General features: G+C 56.0%; 5 protein-coding genes across 7 annotated transcripts; 2 read left to right on the top strand and 3 right to left on the bottom strand.

The window, feature by feature from the left end:
• Positions 1-73: 73 nt before the first annotated feature.
• H310_11294 (hypothetical protein) lies at positions 74-5,374 on the bottom strand. The gene is made up of 19 exons (XM_008877899.1): positions 5,010-5,374; positions 4,714-4,964; positions 4,331-4,661; positions 3,938-4,288; positions 3,569-3,832; positions 3,124-3,499; positions 2,929-3,067; positions 2,765-2,884; positions 2,408-2,721; positions 1,930-2,334; positions 1,750-1,863; positions 1,614-1,698; positions 1,443-1,564; positions 1,279-1,376; positions 1,144-1,225; positions 954-1,087; positions 741-900; positions 415-692; positions 74-362 (listed from the first exon to the last, which is right to left on the bottom strand). Exons 1-19 carry the CDS (start codon positions 5,357-5,359, stop codon positions 122-124), a joined length of 4,215 nt encoding a protein of 1,404 aa, XP_008876121.1. The 5' UTR covers positions 5,360-5,374; the 3' UTR covers positions 74-121.
• Positions 5,375-5,544: 170 nt separating this feature from the next.
• Positions 5,545-8,294, bottom strand: H310_11295 (hypothetical protein). 3 transcript variants are annotated; one of them, XM_008877902.1, is made up of 4 exons: positions 7,835-8,294; positions 7,563-7,774; positions 7,251-7,518; positions 5,545-7,207 (listed from the first exon to the last, which is right to left on the bottom strand). In XM_008877902.1, exons 1-4 carry the CDS (start codon positions 8,265-8,267, stop codon positions 6,864-6,866), a joined length of 1,257 nt encoding a protein of 418 aa, XP_008876124.1. In that variant the 5' UTR covers positions 8,268-8,294; the 3' UTR covers positions 5,545-6,863. The 3 variants fall into 3 exon arrangements, with proteins under 3 accessions (XP_008876124.1, XP_008876123.1, XP_008876122.1); XM_008877901.1 differs by having other exon boundaries at positions 7,563-7,792; XM_008877900.1 differs by having other exon boundaries at positions 7,563-8,294.
• H310_11296 (hypothetical protein) lies at positions 5,546-6,728 on the top strand. Its single transcript, XM_008877903.1, has 2 exons — positions 5,546-6,234; positions 6,279-6,728. The coding sequence occupies exons 1-2, from the start codon at positions 5,565-5,567 to the stop codon at positions 6,515-6,517; spliced, it is 909 nt and encodes a 302-aa protein (XP_008876125.1). The 5' UTR covers positions 5,546-5,564; the 3' UTR covers positions 6,518-6,728.
• Positions 8,295-8,520: 226 nt separating the features above from the next.
• H310_11297 (hypothetical protein) lies at positions 8,521-15,307 on the top strand. Its single transcript, XM_008877904.1, has 21 exons — positions 8,521-9,158; positions 9,209-9,533; positions 9,582-9,941; positions 10,098-10,435; positions 10,490-10,872; positions 10,966-11,095; positions 11,155-11,231; positions 11,278-11,420; positions 11,515-11,609; positions 11,655-11,816; positions 11,871-12,021; positions 12,073-12,275; positions 12,320-12,507; positions 12,559-12,700; positions 12,826-12,998; positions 13,112-13,448; positions 13,577-13,794; positions 13,850-14,177; positions 14,227-14,407; positions 14,532-14,761; positions 14,816-15,307. The coding sequence occupies exons 1-21, from the start codon at positions 8,556-8,558 to the stop codon at positions 15,134-15,136; spliced, it is 5,088 nt and encodes a 1,695-aa protein (XP_008876126.1). The 5' UTR covers positions 8,521-8,555; the 3' UTR covers positions 15,137-15,307.
• Positions 15,264-15,965, bottom strand: H310_11298 (hypothetical protein). The gene is made up of 3 exons (XM_008877905.1): positions 15,738-15,965; positions 15,616-15,691; positions 15,264-15,554 (listed from the first exon to the last, which is right to left on the bottom strand). The coding sequence occupies exons 1-3, from the start codon at positions 15,958-15,960 to the stop codon at positions 15,362-15,364; spliced, it is 492 nt and encodes a 163-aa protein (XP_008876127.1). The 5' UTR covers positions 15,961-15,965; the 3' UTR covers positions 15,264-15,361.
• Between the last annotated feature and the right edge of the window lie 135 nt (positions 15,966-16,100).

Genomic DNA, 16,100 nt, shown 5'->3' on the forward strand with positions numbered 1-16,100 from the left:
CTGCGCTGTAGTGGAGGGCTGCAGAGGTTCCTTGTGAACAAACTCGGCAATACAACTAGCAGGTTCCCAGACGCTTGGAAGGATAGTGGCTTCATTCAATCGTGTGGGATGGCTTGAAACATCAAGCCGACTGTTCTGGCCTTGCACCTGTTGGGGCCGCGGACGGTGGGGGTTTTGCGTGTTGGGATGATGGACGAAGCACGCGGCAGAATTTTTCGACTTGCCCAGGTGGTATGACCGCCTTCACTTTGCGATGAAAGTAAGTGCGGGAGCACGTGTGGACAATGGCATATCCATTGCATTGGGTCAATGGCATGCACACCAAGGGCGATTGCAGCAGGACCTCGTACGTGTAGTCGTAACTACTCACGGTGCGTCATTCGGTAAAAGATCACAATACCACAGCACGAATACCCTAAGATGAGAGCTTCACCGAGGGAAGCGACGGCGGGGGGAGCATGATACAAGTTGCCCAACGCCCAATCGACCCCATGCCTGTCGCGGCACAAAACGTGCATGTTCAGGTACACGGATGACTTGGAGCCCGGGGTGTCTGTCCTGAAGCCGCAGTCCGGGCAAGTGACGTGGAATTGAGGCGACAGTGCCTTGAAGTCTGTCGCAAAAATGACGGCCGATTCCATCAAGATGCACACGGATGGGTACAATCGGCAAACTGGGTCGGGTTGGGCCATCTACTCGAGATAACAATGCGGCATCCAATTACGGACACGACAAAATACCTTGCGTGAGCACGTGGGGCACACGCGGGGCCTGCGAAGCTCGGGAAACCGATTTGCAATGTCGTTGATCGTGCGCGATGTCCCAAGCCAAATAATGTTGGGATTTGTTGTGCTCACTTGTTCCCGCGGCTGCTCGTGACCATGCGCAGCACTCGCATGGCTACATCCACCGCATGAACACACGATGCCAGCACACGCTCGAGTGATTCGCACCGCAATGCTTCACGTCTTGTTGGAAACGATCGATCGCACACCGGACACTGAAACCCCGTGTTAGCCGTTCCTTGGATGGCCATTTGGTTTTCATCGCGCCATGGACTTTCGGGTGGCCAGTGTTTGTGCATGTACTAGACGCGATTCCAAACAACGATGCCATTGCTGAGAGAACGTCTGGAAGCTGTACCTGGTCGACCAAGGGATTGCCGCCTGCAAAACGTGGCTTGTTCGAGTGCAGTTCTTTGTGAAGTCGAGCGCCTTCCCGCGTGCTAGAACCCGTCAACGTAAACTGGAGCGTGCAGGCGCTGATGGGAAAGCGTACGAAAAACAGCGCCCGCATGCTGGGTGGCTGCACACAAACGTGCGGACGTTGCGCGTGGTTACTTGCAAGACGTGGTCTGGCACGTGGCCAGGTAAGCTCTATGGAATCGGCGAGTAGATGAGTAGACATGTCCCGAGAGCGTGTTTGGATCGGATTGTAGACACCTTGAGGTGGTACACGAGTTTATGAATGTCCGCCAGCGACACACTCGACGCATTGGGGGTATCAAGATCATCCCGAGAAGCGTGACGGTCAGAATTGGCAGGGCTTTGCAGTCGCATGTCGCCTGGATTCAATGTTATTTTTCGATACGCACAACCAAGAGGCACTCGCACGTTGAAGAAATGTGGCCTCTATGTCGTCGACGTATGTCGTCGGGATGACAGCGTGCTGCGAACACTGCTGCACCGCCTTGCCAGCCTACATGGACCTTGTGAAAAACGATTGCTTCTTGGAAGCACGAGAACGCACTGCGTGGCGCGGTTTGGGAGGAACTTGGTTGGCCAACGCCGTAGCTTCCAACCCCAACGACAACAATTTCGTCTTCATCCACTTGGCCACATGGGGCAAGGGCAAGATCATGCCCTGAACACGATGAAATAAAACGTGTGGACATCGATAATTGTTCGTGGTGGGTCGCCGGGAACGTACCTCCATGGGGCACGAACTTGGGTAGTGCGGGTCCGTTGGGTGGCCGTGCTCGATGTCGTGCAGCAAGCGCAGCCAATACTGGTCCAGAAAGTCGCGATGATCAAATACGAATCGCATCCAAAGCGGTGGCTCGGTCAAGAGCCGGCGGTGATGATCTCGGACGCACGTGACAAGCGCGTGAAACCTCGACGCGACATCTGGCCACGATCTCTTGGGAATGATATTACGTGATGCCGACTTGTCGGGCAACTTGGCAGAGGTCGGAAGAGCTGCCACGCGCTTTCGTTCGGCGTGGATGCAGTGCGTCAGTGTGACAGGACGCGTGGGCGGGGGTTCGAGCTGCATCCGACTCACGTGGATGTTCTTGGCCTCCGTGATCGCAATTCCTCGAATCGACACCAGGCCCTACGGCATGGAATGTATAACAACATCCTCTACGTTGACCAGTCTCGTATGGCTCTCCCAAGTGTGAACGTACGGGAAGAAATGCCACGTCGAACGAGTCCGTCTCGACATGGATGCGTGTTATCGTCGCTGGGTGCATTTTCTTGTTTGGGAGGTGGACGTACACGATCGCTCCAATTGGGTACATGGCCTTGGTCGACGTGATGCCGACAGTGTCGAGCAACGACGACTCAATGATGGACTGTGTGGGTGGAAATCGAAGCGACAATGTCGAGTCGGCCGATAGAGGGCACTCGACAACAGTCCATGGGGTGGGCGGAGTCGGGCGGCGCGGTGGCATGTTCGCGCAACGAAGGCCGTCTTGATCGTCCAGCAAATCCACAACCCCTGCCACAGCAATTGAGGCGGCGACGGCAGAACAACATCCTACCCTGGAATTCATACGCAAACGCACGATACGGCACAGGCACGTTGAAAATTGGCCGCATGTGGTGGTGTTTGTCTTCGTGGTAAAACGTGTGTGGTAGCAGCGTTCTCAAGACTCGCCGGTCTGCCTGCCATCAGCCGCTTGCAACAATTACACAAATCTCTCACCTTGGCTTGGATCGATCCACTGCCATCGTTTTTCCATGTTGGCCCAAGCTGTGTTGGCCGCCACGCGACCCACATACCCGCGGAAATGGAGTTGGATCATTCGAGCCGCAACATCTCGCCGCATGCTCCGTCGGACCACCTAAGTCCAAGTGAGCGTTCCTATCTAGCATGAAGTCGAGAAGCGTGACTTGGTACCGAGTACGATGGCGACGCTGTGGGATCGAGTCGATGCCGAACGTATGCAAATCCACTGCGGGGGTTTATCCACAGGACTGTGGATGAAATGCCAGGGTCGTTGGCCCACAAGCATCGCGTGAGATCGCCTCGAATACGCGCTTGAATGCGTTGGGCGGCATGGAATCGCGCATGAAGCCACTTGAGCTTTTGGTACCGCTTCCACGCTCGCTGGATTGTGACAGAGCTCAGGAACGTTTTGAACTTGAGCTCGCCTTGCTGACGTTTTTGCAGCTTGTCCTTTTTCCACGCGCGCATGGCCCGTGCGAGAACTCGGGCTGCATGGCGCCGTTGGAGCAAAGACAACGAGATCAAACGATCGCGATCGCTGCCACGTCTACGAAAAGGTTGTGGTTGGATATCATCGAGGCGATCGCCACGGACGACTTCAGTGCGAGCGACGTACGAGAGACCACGACGCGTGTCCACACGGAAGTGCAAGATGGAAATCGCCCGCCGAACTGTTAAGTAAACCCCGACTGCGTGGCAAAGCCGGCGAAAACGTCTTGTGCGGTGCACTCGCCGACGTGAGATGTACCCCCTCGCCATGCGCTGGAGCAACATTGACGTCCGAAGAAGGACGTCTCGGTATTGGACAACATGGCGCTTAGCTTGACGAGCTCGAAAGTGTTTTTGAAGGAGGATGGCTGCTTTCGTGCGCTTGCGGGCACTACATGAATACAATGACACATGACCATGAGCAACAGATAATCAAAATCACTGGCGGCACCAAACGTCGGGCAGACACATGACGAATTTGTTGTGTCCAACGTACTATGTCTCCAACAGCATCCGATGAACTTGCTTGCGTGCTTGTTTGCCTCGAAAGATCGCTTGGAGGCGCGTAGCAATACGTGGTCCTTGTCGCACATAGTTGATTTGCCACCACAGTGTTTGGACAGGAGATGTCCACGCGGCAAATACCGACGTCAGGGTGCCTCGAATGAGCGACGTTGAGGGCACTGTCGAGTCAGGAGAGGGGGTAGTCAAGGGGGGAGGCGGAAGTTTTGGCGCAAGTGGATGTGGGGCCACTGCGGCCCTGCCTTTGTCGATATCCATGTACACGTCGGGTGGGTCAAACGGCGAGTCAAATGTTTTGTCTGCACGGCGTTCGTGAAATGGCAGTCTGCATGCAGAGTGAGTGGGGTTCGCAACACGAGCGACGTACGTGGCCATGAGAGCTTCGTAGTGGTTGTGACACAGCCCGTACGCGTTGAACTGTACAATGCGAGGACACACGGTGCCTTTGGTCAGGTTTCGGACGCATGGCGATTGATGGTAGCCGCACATGGGCAAGTACGTGCCGTAGATGGGATGGAGCAGGACTGTGCGGTGGCACACGTGTGGCTGGAATGTCTTTTGACCGGGTTTGTGTCCTCGCCAAGCACATGTCGATGTTTTTGAGAGTTCTTGATTTGTGGACATGGTGGGTTTGACTTTGGCTTGTGTGACAATGTCAAGTTTCGCTTGGACCTTTTGCGCCTCCGACCGATGCACCCCTTTTCCGAGTCGAGCGTCAGGCGGACGAGAGGGATAAGACGGTTTGCGTGCCTGGTATCATGACTTGATCAAATGCTGGCGGTGTCTGTCGGTGTTTGGGCAACCGAGATCGGGACGTTGCAAAGCAGGACAAGCACAGCGCGTCTTCGTTTGGAATGGCAATCGTTTTGTCAGGCACCGCCGACGTCGAGTGGGTCGGTGAGCGACACTCGATTGCATGCCAGTTGCATCGCCTCGCCATCACCTCCGTCTCGGAATGCAGTTCGTTCGTGCAGGTGTAGAATTTGCCGTCAAACACCGCACTAGATCAAGGGATTCACATCGAACTAAACACCGACGTTGTGTACCTCCACGAACACCCTTTCGTGTGCATGCCGTCAACAACCGAAGCAGGATTTCTTCGTGCCGTGGGCCCGTGCACAACTGCATCGAGCTCTGCAGACAAGGTAGTAAGGCACGCAAACTCGCCTTTGATGTTGTGGGTGGCGACTTTCGACTTGGGGATCGCGAATGCCATTGTATTTTCTCGCCACACCCAAGTCCCGTTAGCGATGGCTTCTTTCTTTCGTCGGTTCCAATCCGAGATCGCCTCAGCAGATGCCTCCACGCTGTCAATTTCTCCATATGCATTCAGAATATCCTTCAGGAGAGTCTTCCCCTTCGTCTTGGCACGTGCCGCGGCAATTGCCGTCGACATCAGTTACGGGAAGCGTGGCAAAGAATGAAACCGTGGGGCATCCCGGATAGCTTATTCGTACAAATTTATAATCTTGGTGTTTATGCATCTATACCATCTAAACATCATCTTGATTAAACTATAGATACACGACAACTGAAAGTATTAAACTCAATTTTGGTACAAAAAAGAACAGAATTGTTGTCCTTTTCTTGGAACTGCTTGGATGGCGCTGTCGCACGCAGAGAAGCGCCGACTCAAGAAGAAGGGCATCGTCGCCGTCGATGAAGTCACTGCTTCTAAAGGTAACGGTGGAGATGCGCCAGCGAGGTCTCAAGAATCTACTCCCCCTGAGCATCCGTCAGTATCCAAGAAGCGGAAGCAATCGTCGCCAGCTACACATGACGTTTCTGACGCCACCGTGAAGAAGCGCCGACGAAAACGTCCACGTGCCAAGAAACGGCAAGTACACAGCTTCACACCGTCGCCCATTACAACGCTGTCGTCGATTGGATCAGGGAATATCTCCGTGACGCCTGCATGGTTGCCACCTGCCACGGTTGCGAGAATTCGATGCGATGCTGAAGCGTTACGTGGTGCAGGAGCGTTCACTCAAAGTGCCATTGGCGGTCGAGAGGGTGAAGCCCAGAAAATGGAGTTGAGAAAACGCCATTCGGAGTGTTGTGGCCTGTTTGACGACGCGGAAGCCGCCGGCAAAGACGTGGGAGACGTCGCCATCCGCAACGCTCTCATGGACGCGATCAGTGACCTGCGAGAAACCCTCAGTTCAAACGTGCAACCTTTGGCTGATGTCATGGAGCTCCAGTATTTGTACTACCCTGGTGGTGGCAAAGGATTTTACGGCAAGCACATTGACCAGCAGCACCACGTTCCCGGTATGTTGTCGGTAGCGATGTCCGAGTGTCTCACTTCTCCACAGGAAAAGTGCACCGGGTCATTTCGATGGTGCTGTACCTCAACGATGCGAACTGGAACTCAGCTGAGGATGGCGGCGCGTTGCGCGCATACCCATCCAAGAAGACACCCCCCGTCGACGTCGATCCTGTGGGTGGGACTCTGGTGCTGTTTGACAGCGGTAAACTCTTGCACGAAGCCATGCCGACGCTGCGAGATCGATGGGCACTCGTGGGTTGGTTCATGGCAGCTGGGTCGGCCTAACTCCCACATCTTCGTCACGTAAGCGACACCGATGCGTGGCAGACACAGTGGGGACGACCACGTGGAACATGAAAAATTATCAACGCTTGGGGATCGAACCCCGGTACCCCCAGCTTTTTAAACTGCGTGGAAGAACGCTAACGTGGGTCGCAAGCGGGATGGCACCGTGGCGATTCCCATGCCAATGTCGAGCACGTACGCTGCACGTGGTGCAGCTCACAATGATGCTGCGATGGCTCACCTCCTGCTCTTTCACCAGCTTGGCAGATGTGGAATTCGCTTTGAGCGCGGTGGGGTACGTGGCGCAGCAGAAGGACAAGAGTGATGTTGGAGACAGACATTGGCTTTAGAAGTCGTCGATGGCGGGTAACTGGAGGGACGGCGGAGGCCGTGGGGCAGCGGTGGGCAAGGGTGGTGGTGGGGGCAGTGGGGGCGCGACTTTGTACATCCGCCTCTCTTGAGGAGCTGGTGGGGAATGGTCGCGTCGAGGCGCGGGGTTCGCTGGAGTACGGCCGTCGTTGTCGCCGTGGTGGACCTGTTTTGTATTTCGTTCTTTTTTTGGCTCTTTTTTGGTTTTCTTTTTCGGTTTCGGCGCCATGTCGTCGACGACAGAAGGATGTGTCTTGTGCCGGCTTCTCGATCGAGCGCCATCGCTGCGCCGTGGCGGCAGCAATCCGCCGTTCAATGAGTCTGGGCATTCATGAAGGCTCGGGCCGACACACACGAAATGTACCTTTGGCTAGACCTCGCGCCTCCATCATGCGCATGTGCGAGAACCGCGCGACCATATCCGGGTTCAAGTCCAAATACTCTTCGTCGTCATCGTCCATGGCGCAGTCAGCATTGGATGGAGCTGCTTCCGGTGCCTCGACGTAGTGCAGCCTCATCGAGGACCATGGAACATCGACGGTGTTGAACGGAAGGTCGTCGAGATCGTTCGACGGGGAAGGTTTTGTTGTTGAGAGTTGCAGCAGCGCGCTATCGAGGTGCACCGAGTCCACCTACGTAAGTCATGAGAAAAACGATGCAACCAAGCAAGCCTCACATGGGATGGACCTTGCTCTTCGTCACTATCCATGTCGATGTCGTTGTAGTTGCCTCGGCGACCTTGCTTCGACTTGGACTTGAACAAAGCATCGCTTCTCAAGCTCTTGGGACGTGTTGAAGCTGGTCGAGTGAAGGATGATGGTGCGTCCGGTGCTTCGATATGGTGCTGCCCTTCGAGGTGTGCAGGAGCAGGTATCCCACCGCCGTCACCTTCGACGAGTTGTGGCCCTGGGGACACGGATACACTTGTGCAGAGGAGGTGAGAGGTACCTGCAGCGTCGAAGTCATGGGTAAAAGACACGGGCGTATCAATTGGGGGAGGTATGGACGACGAGCCGACGGACAGTCGATCGTACACTTCGATTGCAGAAGTCCATCTTGCCTTGTCGTCGGGAGAGTCCGCCGAGCAGTGGAACAGTTTGCTCTGCAGCGTCTCCACCACAAAAGCGTTTGGGTACGTGTGCAAGTTGCCTTTCCCGGTCCATTCCCCGATGCATTTCACCACATGCGACGACACAAATGAGTCGATCGATGCCATCCTCGACTCTTCGTTTTTGTACGATCGTAGCATGACCTTGATCTTTGTCGATGAAGATGATGGTGGCGGCTTGGAGTCGTCGACAACAAGCATGCAGTACCGCCGTCGCATGACAGGCAAGTTGGCGCATCTCTTCTTCAGGTAGCCTTCCGCAAGGATGAGCATCGGTGCCGCACACGAGGAAGCCTGGAACCTTAAATAGTGTAAAGAATTCCAGCGTTTCATGTTACTCTGGATTCCTTACACTATTTAAGGTAACATGAATTTCAGTCAATTCTGCTGCTGGATTTTTGTCAATTTGTAGAATCTCATTAGAATAGGTGAGCTGCGTTTTGTCAATTTTTTGTGAATTGTTTTAACATTTGATTGGAAGGTTGTCGAGTTTTTGTGAATTTTGTATGAAAAGTTGGCACGAGGTTTTTGGACAGGTCGAAAAGGCGCGTCGCCGCCAGCATGGACCTCCAGCGGCGTGAGAAGCAACAAGAGACTACAGAGAAGTTGGCTGCCGAGTTCCCGATCCCGAAATGGTATGACCTGTCCCTTCCTGTACTGCCCGTCGATGCGATCGTGTCCGCCGCGGCGCCGACGAGCAACTCCCCGTTCAAGCCCCGCATGTCCAGGATGAACACTGCATTACAACTGGACATCGTTCGCCAACAGGTGCAGACAGCAGGCCCAGTGCCATCAAATGATAAACTACGGAGGAGGTCCACGATGACAGCGCTCCATCCCAGGCGACAGCTGCCTCCTCCACAGCTTCCCCAGCTTCCCGACGGCGCAGATCAGTACGGGCTGTGGCAGCTTCCCAAGAGCCCAACGAGGTCACAAGCGGCCCACGGAATGCTGCATAAATCGATGAGCTCCATGGATATGTTGCGCATTGTTCAAGCACAGCACGCCTCCCAGAAAAAAGTTGTCGATCCGTGGGCCGTCGACCCGCCGCCGTCAACTTCCACACGGCCATTGAAATCACACACGAGCGCCGGCACATTGCGGCACTTCCCATCGGTGCATTCTATGGCTCACACCACCATAAATGCGGACAACAACGCCCACGTAGGCATCGCAGCGCCTCAAGTTTGCATGACGCAGCAGCTTTCTTGTAGGTGTCGTCATCGTTGGATCCAGCCCATCCGCAACACGACTTGTACGACTCATTGTCAGACGAGGAAGGAGACAACGACGACGTTGTGGCGTACACGCATGATGGGGACCCCCCCTCTGAGCGCGACACCAACCACGCCCCTCCCCGGAGGAAAACACCGATGCCAAACGTGTTGGTCGACCACGTGCCGGGCGCCGCGTCCACAGAAGTTGCGACGATGGGCATGCACCGCCGTCAAACGATGGCAGATATTGGTTTGTTTGCAGAAACGTATTTGAAGAAGAAGTTTTTTAAGCGGTGGGACGCCATCGAGTTTGCATTCTCCGGTGCGTGCGTGCGAGCGCATGCAGGTGAACGATTGACGGGGACGGTAGGCGGCGATTTAAGCCAGGCCCAAGTCGAGCGCGTGCTGCAGTCAAACGGCGTGGTGTCCACGGAAATGGACGTCGATCGCATTCGATCGGACATCCACACGTACATGACCACCCACGCCATCGATGCCGACGACGCCACGGACTTTATCTCGGACGCCGTCCACTTTCACGTCAAGAAGGACGACGACGACGATGGGGTGGTGCCGCGCTTCATTTCGCTCGCCATGTTGCGCGATATGTTTTACCCGAAAGACCCGACAGCGATCGCGCAGTGGACAGCCGAGTTGCAAGCCGAGAAGAAGGCGGCAGCCGACGAACAGACCGACCGAAATCGCCAGCGCGACATGCTCGAGCGCAAGAGTACGTGCCATTCTTGAATCGTGCATGCATATTGTCGTCGAGTGTGTGGGTCGTGGCGTTTTCATCTCTTGCGTCGACACTGGTTCCATGGCGTGGGAAGCTTTTGAAGAGTAGTCGTCCTGTCGCCGTGGCATCATCTCACGGGTTCTGCTCCAGTCAAACAAAGACTGCAAACGACAGCACAAGGCATGGTCCGCGTGCTCGACCGGTTCGACTTTATGCACGCGGCGTGGCCCAGTGCCACCGTCAAGGCGGCAACGACCGACCAGTTGTTTAAAGTTATCTTCCATCGCAAAAGGAAGGCGGCGGCGGCGGCGCTGCTGTTTGAAACCCAAGACAAGTCAGCCACGCATGGCAGTCGCCACCACTCGAACAACCACGAAGAGTGCCAGGATGACGCAAACCACGCCCATCGATCTGTCCCCGTCGTATTGAACGCGCTCCTTCAAACGTATGGTCGCAACCGCGGGCTCGACGACGTGGACCTTGAAGATGTACGTGCCTCGAAACTTGCACACCACGGCGTCGTCGACGGTTGTCTTGCTTAGGCGGCGCATGTCTTTCACGACGTCGCGGCCAACGCGATTCAAAACGGCGCGCGGCAGTACTTTGCGCGACAAGCCACGTTTTGGTTTCCCGAGCGACAGGAATTTTTCGCGTTCCAGTTGAAGAAACGTGTGTTCCGGACTTGGCGCGACCGCGCGCGGCAGCTGCGCCACCAGCGCCACGTCGTCTTTCGAAAGTTCGTCGCGTGGAGGTACCGCATGCTGCTCGCAACGCGGTACCGAGAGCTGTACCGCATCTGCTTTTGGCCGCTCTACGTGTGGAAGCGCTACGTCCAATTTGTTCTGCTCAGTCGGGGCAAAGCGCTGTTTTTGCGCCGCGTGGTTCACACCTACGTCCAGCTCCGCATTGTCCGTGGATGGCGACGGTACGCCGCGTTGCCATTGTCGTGGTAGCCATGTTGCCCTCGACCACAACGCGTTGGTTGTTCAGCCTCATCGATTCGTGCCTTCTTGACTAGATACGTCGCGAGGAAGCAGTGGGGACGAGGCGTCGTCCAGCGCCGAACGCTCCTGCGGAATGCAACGACTGAGCTTGGCATCGTGGCGGCGTGGCGCGCGATCGCACAAGTGTCGGCGCGATTGAAGCGGGTACGTTGACGCGGCACCCTGGTTTCTCAAGTGACGGGCTGGATCGGTGGGTGTGGTAGATCTGGGAAAAGCGAGGACTTTCCATGTTCTGGCAAACCAAACATTACACGATTCGTGTCGCGATGCACGTGTGGCGGTAAGCGGTGGTCGTAGTCGGTCGGTATTGACCGGAGTTGGCCCAGGTACTATTCAATCCTCAGGCAAGATATACGTCGGCGCAAGTATTTGTGCTTTCATGGCGTGTTGGCTAAGACAGCCGACGCATGGGACGGCGACAGCGCGCATGAAAAGGTGCCGCTCACACGCATGATGGAGTCGCATCTCGGTACGCCGTCGGCTTCTACGCGCGTGCTCAATAGCCCATGTGCATGCTGTGATATCGACGTTGCAACTACGAAACTGAACCCCGCACGCTGCAGGGTCGAAAATCAAGCTCAAGAGCCATACGCACGAACTGGGCATGGCCATGTACATCAAGTACCGAAAGAAAGATCGGCAGGCGATTCAAGCCATGGTACGGCTCGCTTGGATCATGCCATGATGCCATGCTGCATCGCAGGCCATGGTGTTCAAACGAGTCGCTCCGATGGTTTTTCGGCTGTGGGTGCTCCACCGAGAGCTCAAGAAGCGAGGCCGGTTTGCCACCGAATTGGGACTGTTTCGGTTGTTGTCGGAGCACTTTTCGACATGGCTTCGCTTCTTACTGCATCGCAAGCACCAGGTCCGTCCACGTTCCCTGTAGGCATAACGCCCGACGCCATTTTTTTCTGTGCAGGAAGCGTTGCGCCGCGCGTCGTCGAAGCGCCTCCGTGACAAAGTCCAAGACGTGAACGCACAGGCAGCCCATGATGAGCCGAACGACGCACAGCCTCCGATTTCAAAACGTGCACTGCAGTGGCGAGCCGACCGCGAGTGGCGAGACGCAGGTACGCGTTGGAAGCAGGCGGAGGGCGCGTGAGGCTAACTTGACTTTCCAGGCATTGCGCAGGCAGCCGTCGACGCGATCGACCTGGCCGCGATGTTGCACACGTTAGCTCAACAGCGTGTGGACAGCACACACCGGTTCGCCGCCATAGAAGCACACCTCGCCGATGCGAAACAAGCCGAAGCGAGGCTGCAGCACGAAGAAGAAACCAAATCCGCGGGCATGCGGTCCCAACTTCATCACTGCGCGTCGCAGGTCCATGCTTGTGTTTGCGACTCTGTGATACTGACCCCATGCAGATCTTGCACACCCGCGTCCGGCGGTTGTACGAAACAATATGCCGGACGTTTGACGTTCTTCAAGACAAATACAACCGCATGCTGCTCAAGTCGACGTTTCGCGCGCTGCGCATGCCCCAAAGCGATATGCATGCGACGCTCTTGGGCCATCGCGCCAAGGTCCGCAACTGGATTCGACTCGCACGATGGTACGTGTGCCAGCGCCGCCCATGGCATCTGGAGCGTCGTTGTTCTTCTAGCTTTGCTTACTGGGAAGCGCACATCGATCGGTTCCACACGCTCAAATCGATGTGGCACATGTGGCGCAAGTGGATTGCGTTCATCCGATATCGCGCGCAGTACGAAAGCCCTGGCCTCGCCCGCAACATGCAACGCCGTCGGGTACGTTCACATGGCGGTAGTGGTGATGGGCGTGCCGCCCAACGTCTGCCATCCTGTTTCGTCTGTCTTTGCTCTCTCGCATGGGAACGACCGCTGGCCATCGCGGTAACCGGTGTCGCATGTAGGTGCTCGTGTCCAAGTTTGAAGGTTATTTGGTCGACCAGGACTTCATGTTGATTCCGACCGTCCTCGACAAAAAACTGTCGTACAACTCGTACAAGGCCGTGTTTGTCCGCTGGGTCGAGTGGACACAGCTCACGCACGCGTCGAATGCCATGATCCGGCACTTCCGAGCACGGTGCGTTCTCTCGCCATCCCAGCCATCCATGTCATTGGCCACGGATGGGCTCGATCGACCGAGCTTGGGAGCTACACGGGTTTGTTTGGTCCAACGTAACCCTGTATGCGTAGATCGGCGATTCGTCGCATGGGCCGAGTCTTTGTCGGGTGGAAGGTCCAGTTGAAAGCGAAATACATTCCATTGCCACACTTCAGCGTCGAGCGGCGGCCGACCGCCGACATTGAGCGCGTCCGGTCGTCGCTGTGGAGCAAGCGCAAGCACTTGGTGTCCAGGCGCATCCGCAAAGTTCTCAGCGCATGCGACCGCAAACTACGACTCAGCGTGTGCAGCAACCCAACCCTCAAGCACTTGTTTGCCATGCACTCCAAGGACATTATGAAGCGGCTCAACTTGGAGAACCGCCTCATGTTTGTCGCGTACAACGAGCGTCAAGTGCACCACTACGAGGTGCGTCGTCGTCGGCAGTTGGCACGTCGTCGTCGACGCGGCAGCGCTGGCCTAGACACTTTCCATCTCTCCATCGATTCACCCTCGGCAGCTACATTTTCGTGACCCGTGCCTGCCTGCCGGTGTAGGAGCGCCTGAGTCCGTTGATGGGCGGCGAGATCGGCCAGCGCTTCGAGTACGTCGACGTCGTGCCATTCGGCCACATTCACCAGGTCAACGTGATTTGCGGCAAGAGCGTGGATGGGATTGCTGTGTTGGTCAAGTCGTACAACCGAACTACCGAAGGCAAGATACACGGCAACCCCTTTGGCAACAGCTCGATCTTTCTCCTTGGTCCTGGCGAGCTGTACGTCGAGGCTTGGTGACGACGTCCTGCCATCATGACGCGAGCTCGGGTCTAGGTTGATAGCAATAGAAGGGTACGCAACGCAGTCGACGATCTTGGGAATTCGGTTTGGCACGACCCAAGGGCGGTGGTCCAAGTGGTACGGCCGCGCCGACGCCGGCCTCCCATTCTTGCTACGCGGAGAAGAAGGCGAAGAAATCGTCGGGCTACATGGATATGCTGCCAAGGACTCGGTGAACGGTCTCGGCGTGTGTTTTCGCCGCACGACCGAGCACAACGTGTTTGAAGGGCTCTGGCTCGACCACGTTGGCCACAAATTCGAGGCCCCGACCAACGACACGCCGTCTGCACTCACCGATCCGCCCGGCAACGACCGCATCCATGTCTGTCCCTCTGGTGGAGCCATGATGACACTCACTTGTGTTGACATAGAATTGCGACCGCCAGTTTTCGTACTTTTTGCAAATGCGGTCGTGCGACGTGTACGCGGCGATGGACCGTTCGCACAAGCTCGCGCTGCGCATGTGGCGGTCGGAAACGATTCCTGACGAAGTCAAGCGCCTTCGCATTGTCATGGGGGTCTGTCGATGGTTTTTCAATGCACAAGTGCATGGTACGGATGGGGTGTCCATCTGCATGTCCTTGGAGCGCGGCTACGACGACACATGATCTAGTGGATGGCGCGGCGGACCATGCATGCCCACGACTCCAGACCTGACGTTCTTGCCTCGTTGTAGGACTGGTGGCGCTGACGGATCGCGAAGACGAAGGCCGACGCATTCTTCAGGACGGCATCAACATCCGTGCGAGTGGCGAAAAGTTGCTCGCGGAGGGGGAGGCCGTCATGCAGCTCGTCGACAAGTACCGAGAGGGCCGCAAGCAGCAACTCAACCTGGCGCTGCTCGGGTTCAAGAAGATTCAAGAGTTGCGCCACAACATGGAAGTGGGCGACGACAAAATCAAACGAGTACGACTCACTTGAATGGGCCCCACAGCCAACACATGATCATCGTGTGGGTAGGGCAAGCAACTCATTGCGGACGGCAACGCCGAAATCCTCCGCGGGAAGCAGCTTTTGCCCAAGATTCCCCTCACCGACCGGATGCTCAAGAACATTCGATGTCTGTACCGCGTCGTGCAGACCAAGGACAGCATGGACGCAATGAGCGACAGCATCAAGAAGCTCCTCCTGAATGGTCACCCCATCGACACTGACACGACGCTCGTGGACCTGAAAGAAGTCGCGGAGGCCAACGACAACGCTGCATTCGACATGGGCCAAGCGCGAGCTGAAGTCGTATCAAGCAAGCTGCGGGAAGCCCTGACCCGCGTCACACATTAACAAGTCTTGGCGACTGAAGCGATCAGGCGAAACGGGGCGTCGAACGGAGCGCTGACTTGCAGCAAGTAGCCCAGTAGTGTTAACAAAACCAGTGTCAGCATGCAATTCGCACCATTGCCGAGACCTGCTTGGGTACAGCTCATCTTTGGACGCGATCGATGCGAAGTTGCTGTGTGAGTGCGATGGGTAGCGTGTAAGGCCAGGTCGGAGCTTAGAGAACGAAAACTATTTACACGGGGACGGAGGAGCGTTGCGGGAGGCGAATTTCTGTAGCACCGTGTCGGCCGTGATGAAGTTGCGCAGCGGAGTTTGAATGTATCGGAGTTCGTTCCACGACGGCAGGAATGGCGGCACGAGGCAGTGAAGGTGCAAATGGTCGATCGAATTGAACGGCGGCTGGTGAAATCCAAACACAGCTCTACAAGATGGAGGAACGGTGGAGGGTACGTGAGCGCGATTGCGAGTCCAAAGGTCGTTACTCTTTCGTCGGAGTGAGCCCAAGCCGACGACATTCTTGATGTAGGACGTCCTTTCCAATACAAAGCATGTGTTCGACTGAACGATAACAAGTAAGCGATCATCATGGAGACGTTGAACTCACCGAGGGTTGCATGAGTGGGTGTCAGGTCTGCCGACGTCGCGATGTGTTCCTTTGGCACGACAAGGACATGTGCCGTGGCCCGTGGATGCTTGTCCCGAAACGCCATGACCCTCTCATCTTCGTACAGAATACCATTGGTTTCAAGGGTGGCGTGGTCGCAAAACACGCATCGTGGCGGCGCCGCCTGCCTCGACGTCGTCACGCGCTGCCAGAAGCGCTGCATGCTGCTTCATCCGGATAATCTTCTTCCGGTTGGGATTCGGTGTGTGGAGTAAATTGATTGGCTGTAATTTTCTTCAGTTTACACATTATTGGTAAAAAAATGCAGTTGTAACGAATTGGATTGGTTGTAAAGATAGACAT

This window comes from Aphanomyces invadans (genome assembly GCF_000520115.1).
Source record: "Aphanomyces invadans strain NJM9701 unplaced genomic scaffold supercont1.30, whole genome shotgun sequence".
In the NCBI taxonomy this organism is placed as follows: Eukaryota; Oomycota; class Saprolegniomycetes; order Saprolegniales; family Verrucalvaceae; genus Aphanomyces; species Aphanomyces invadans.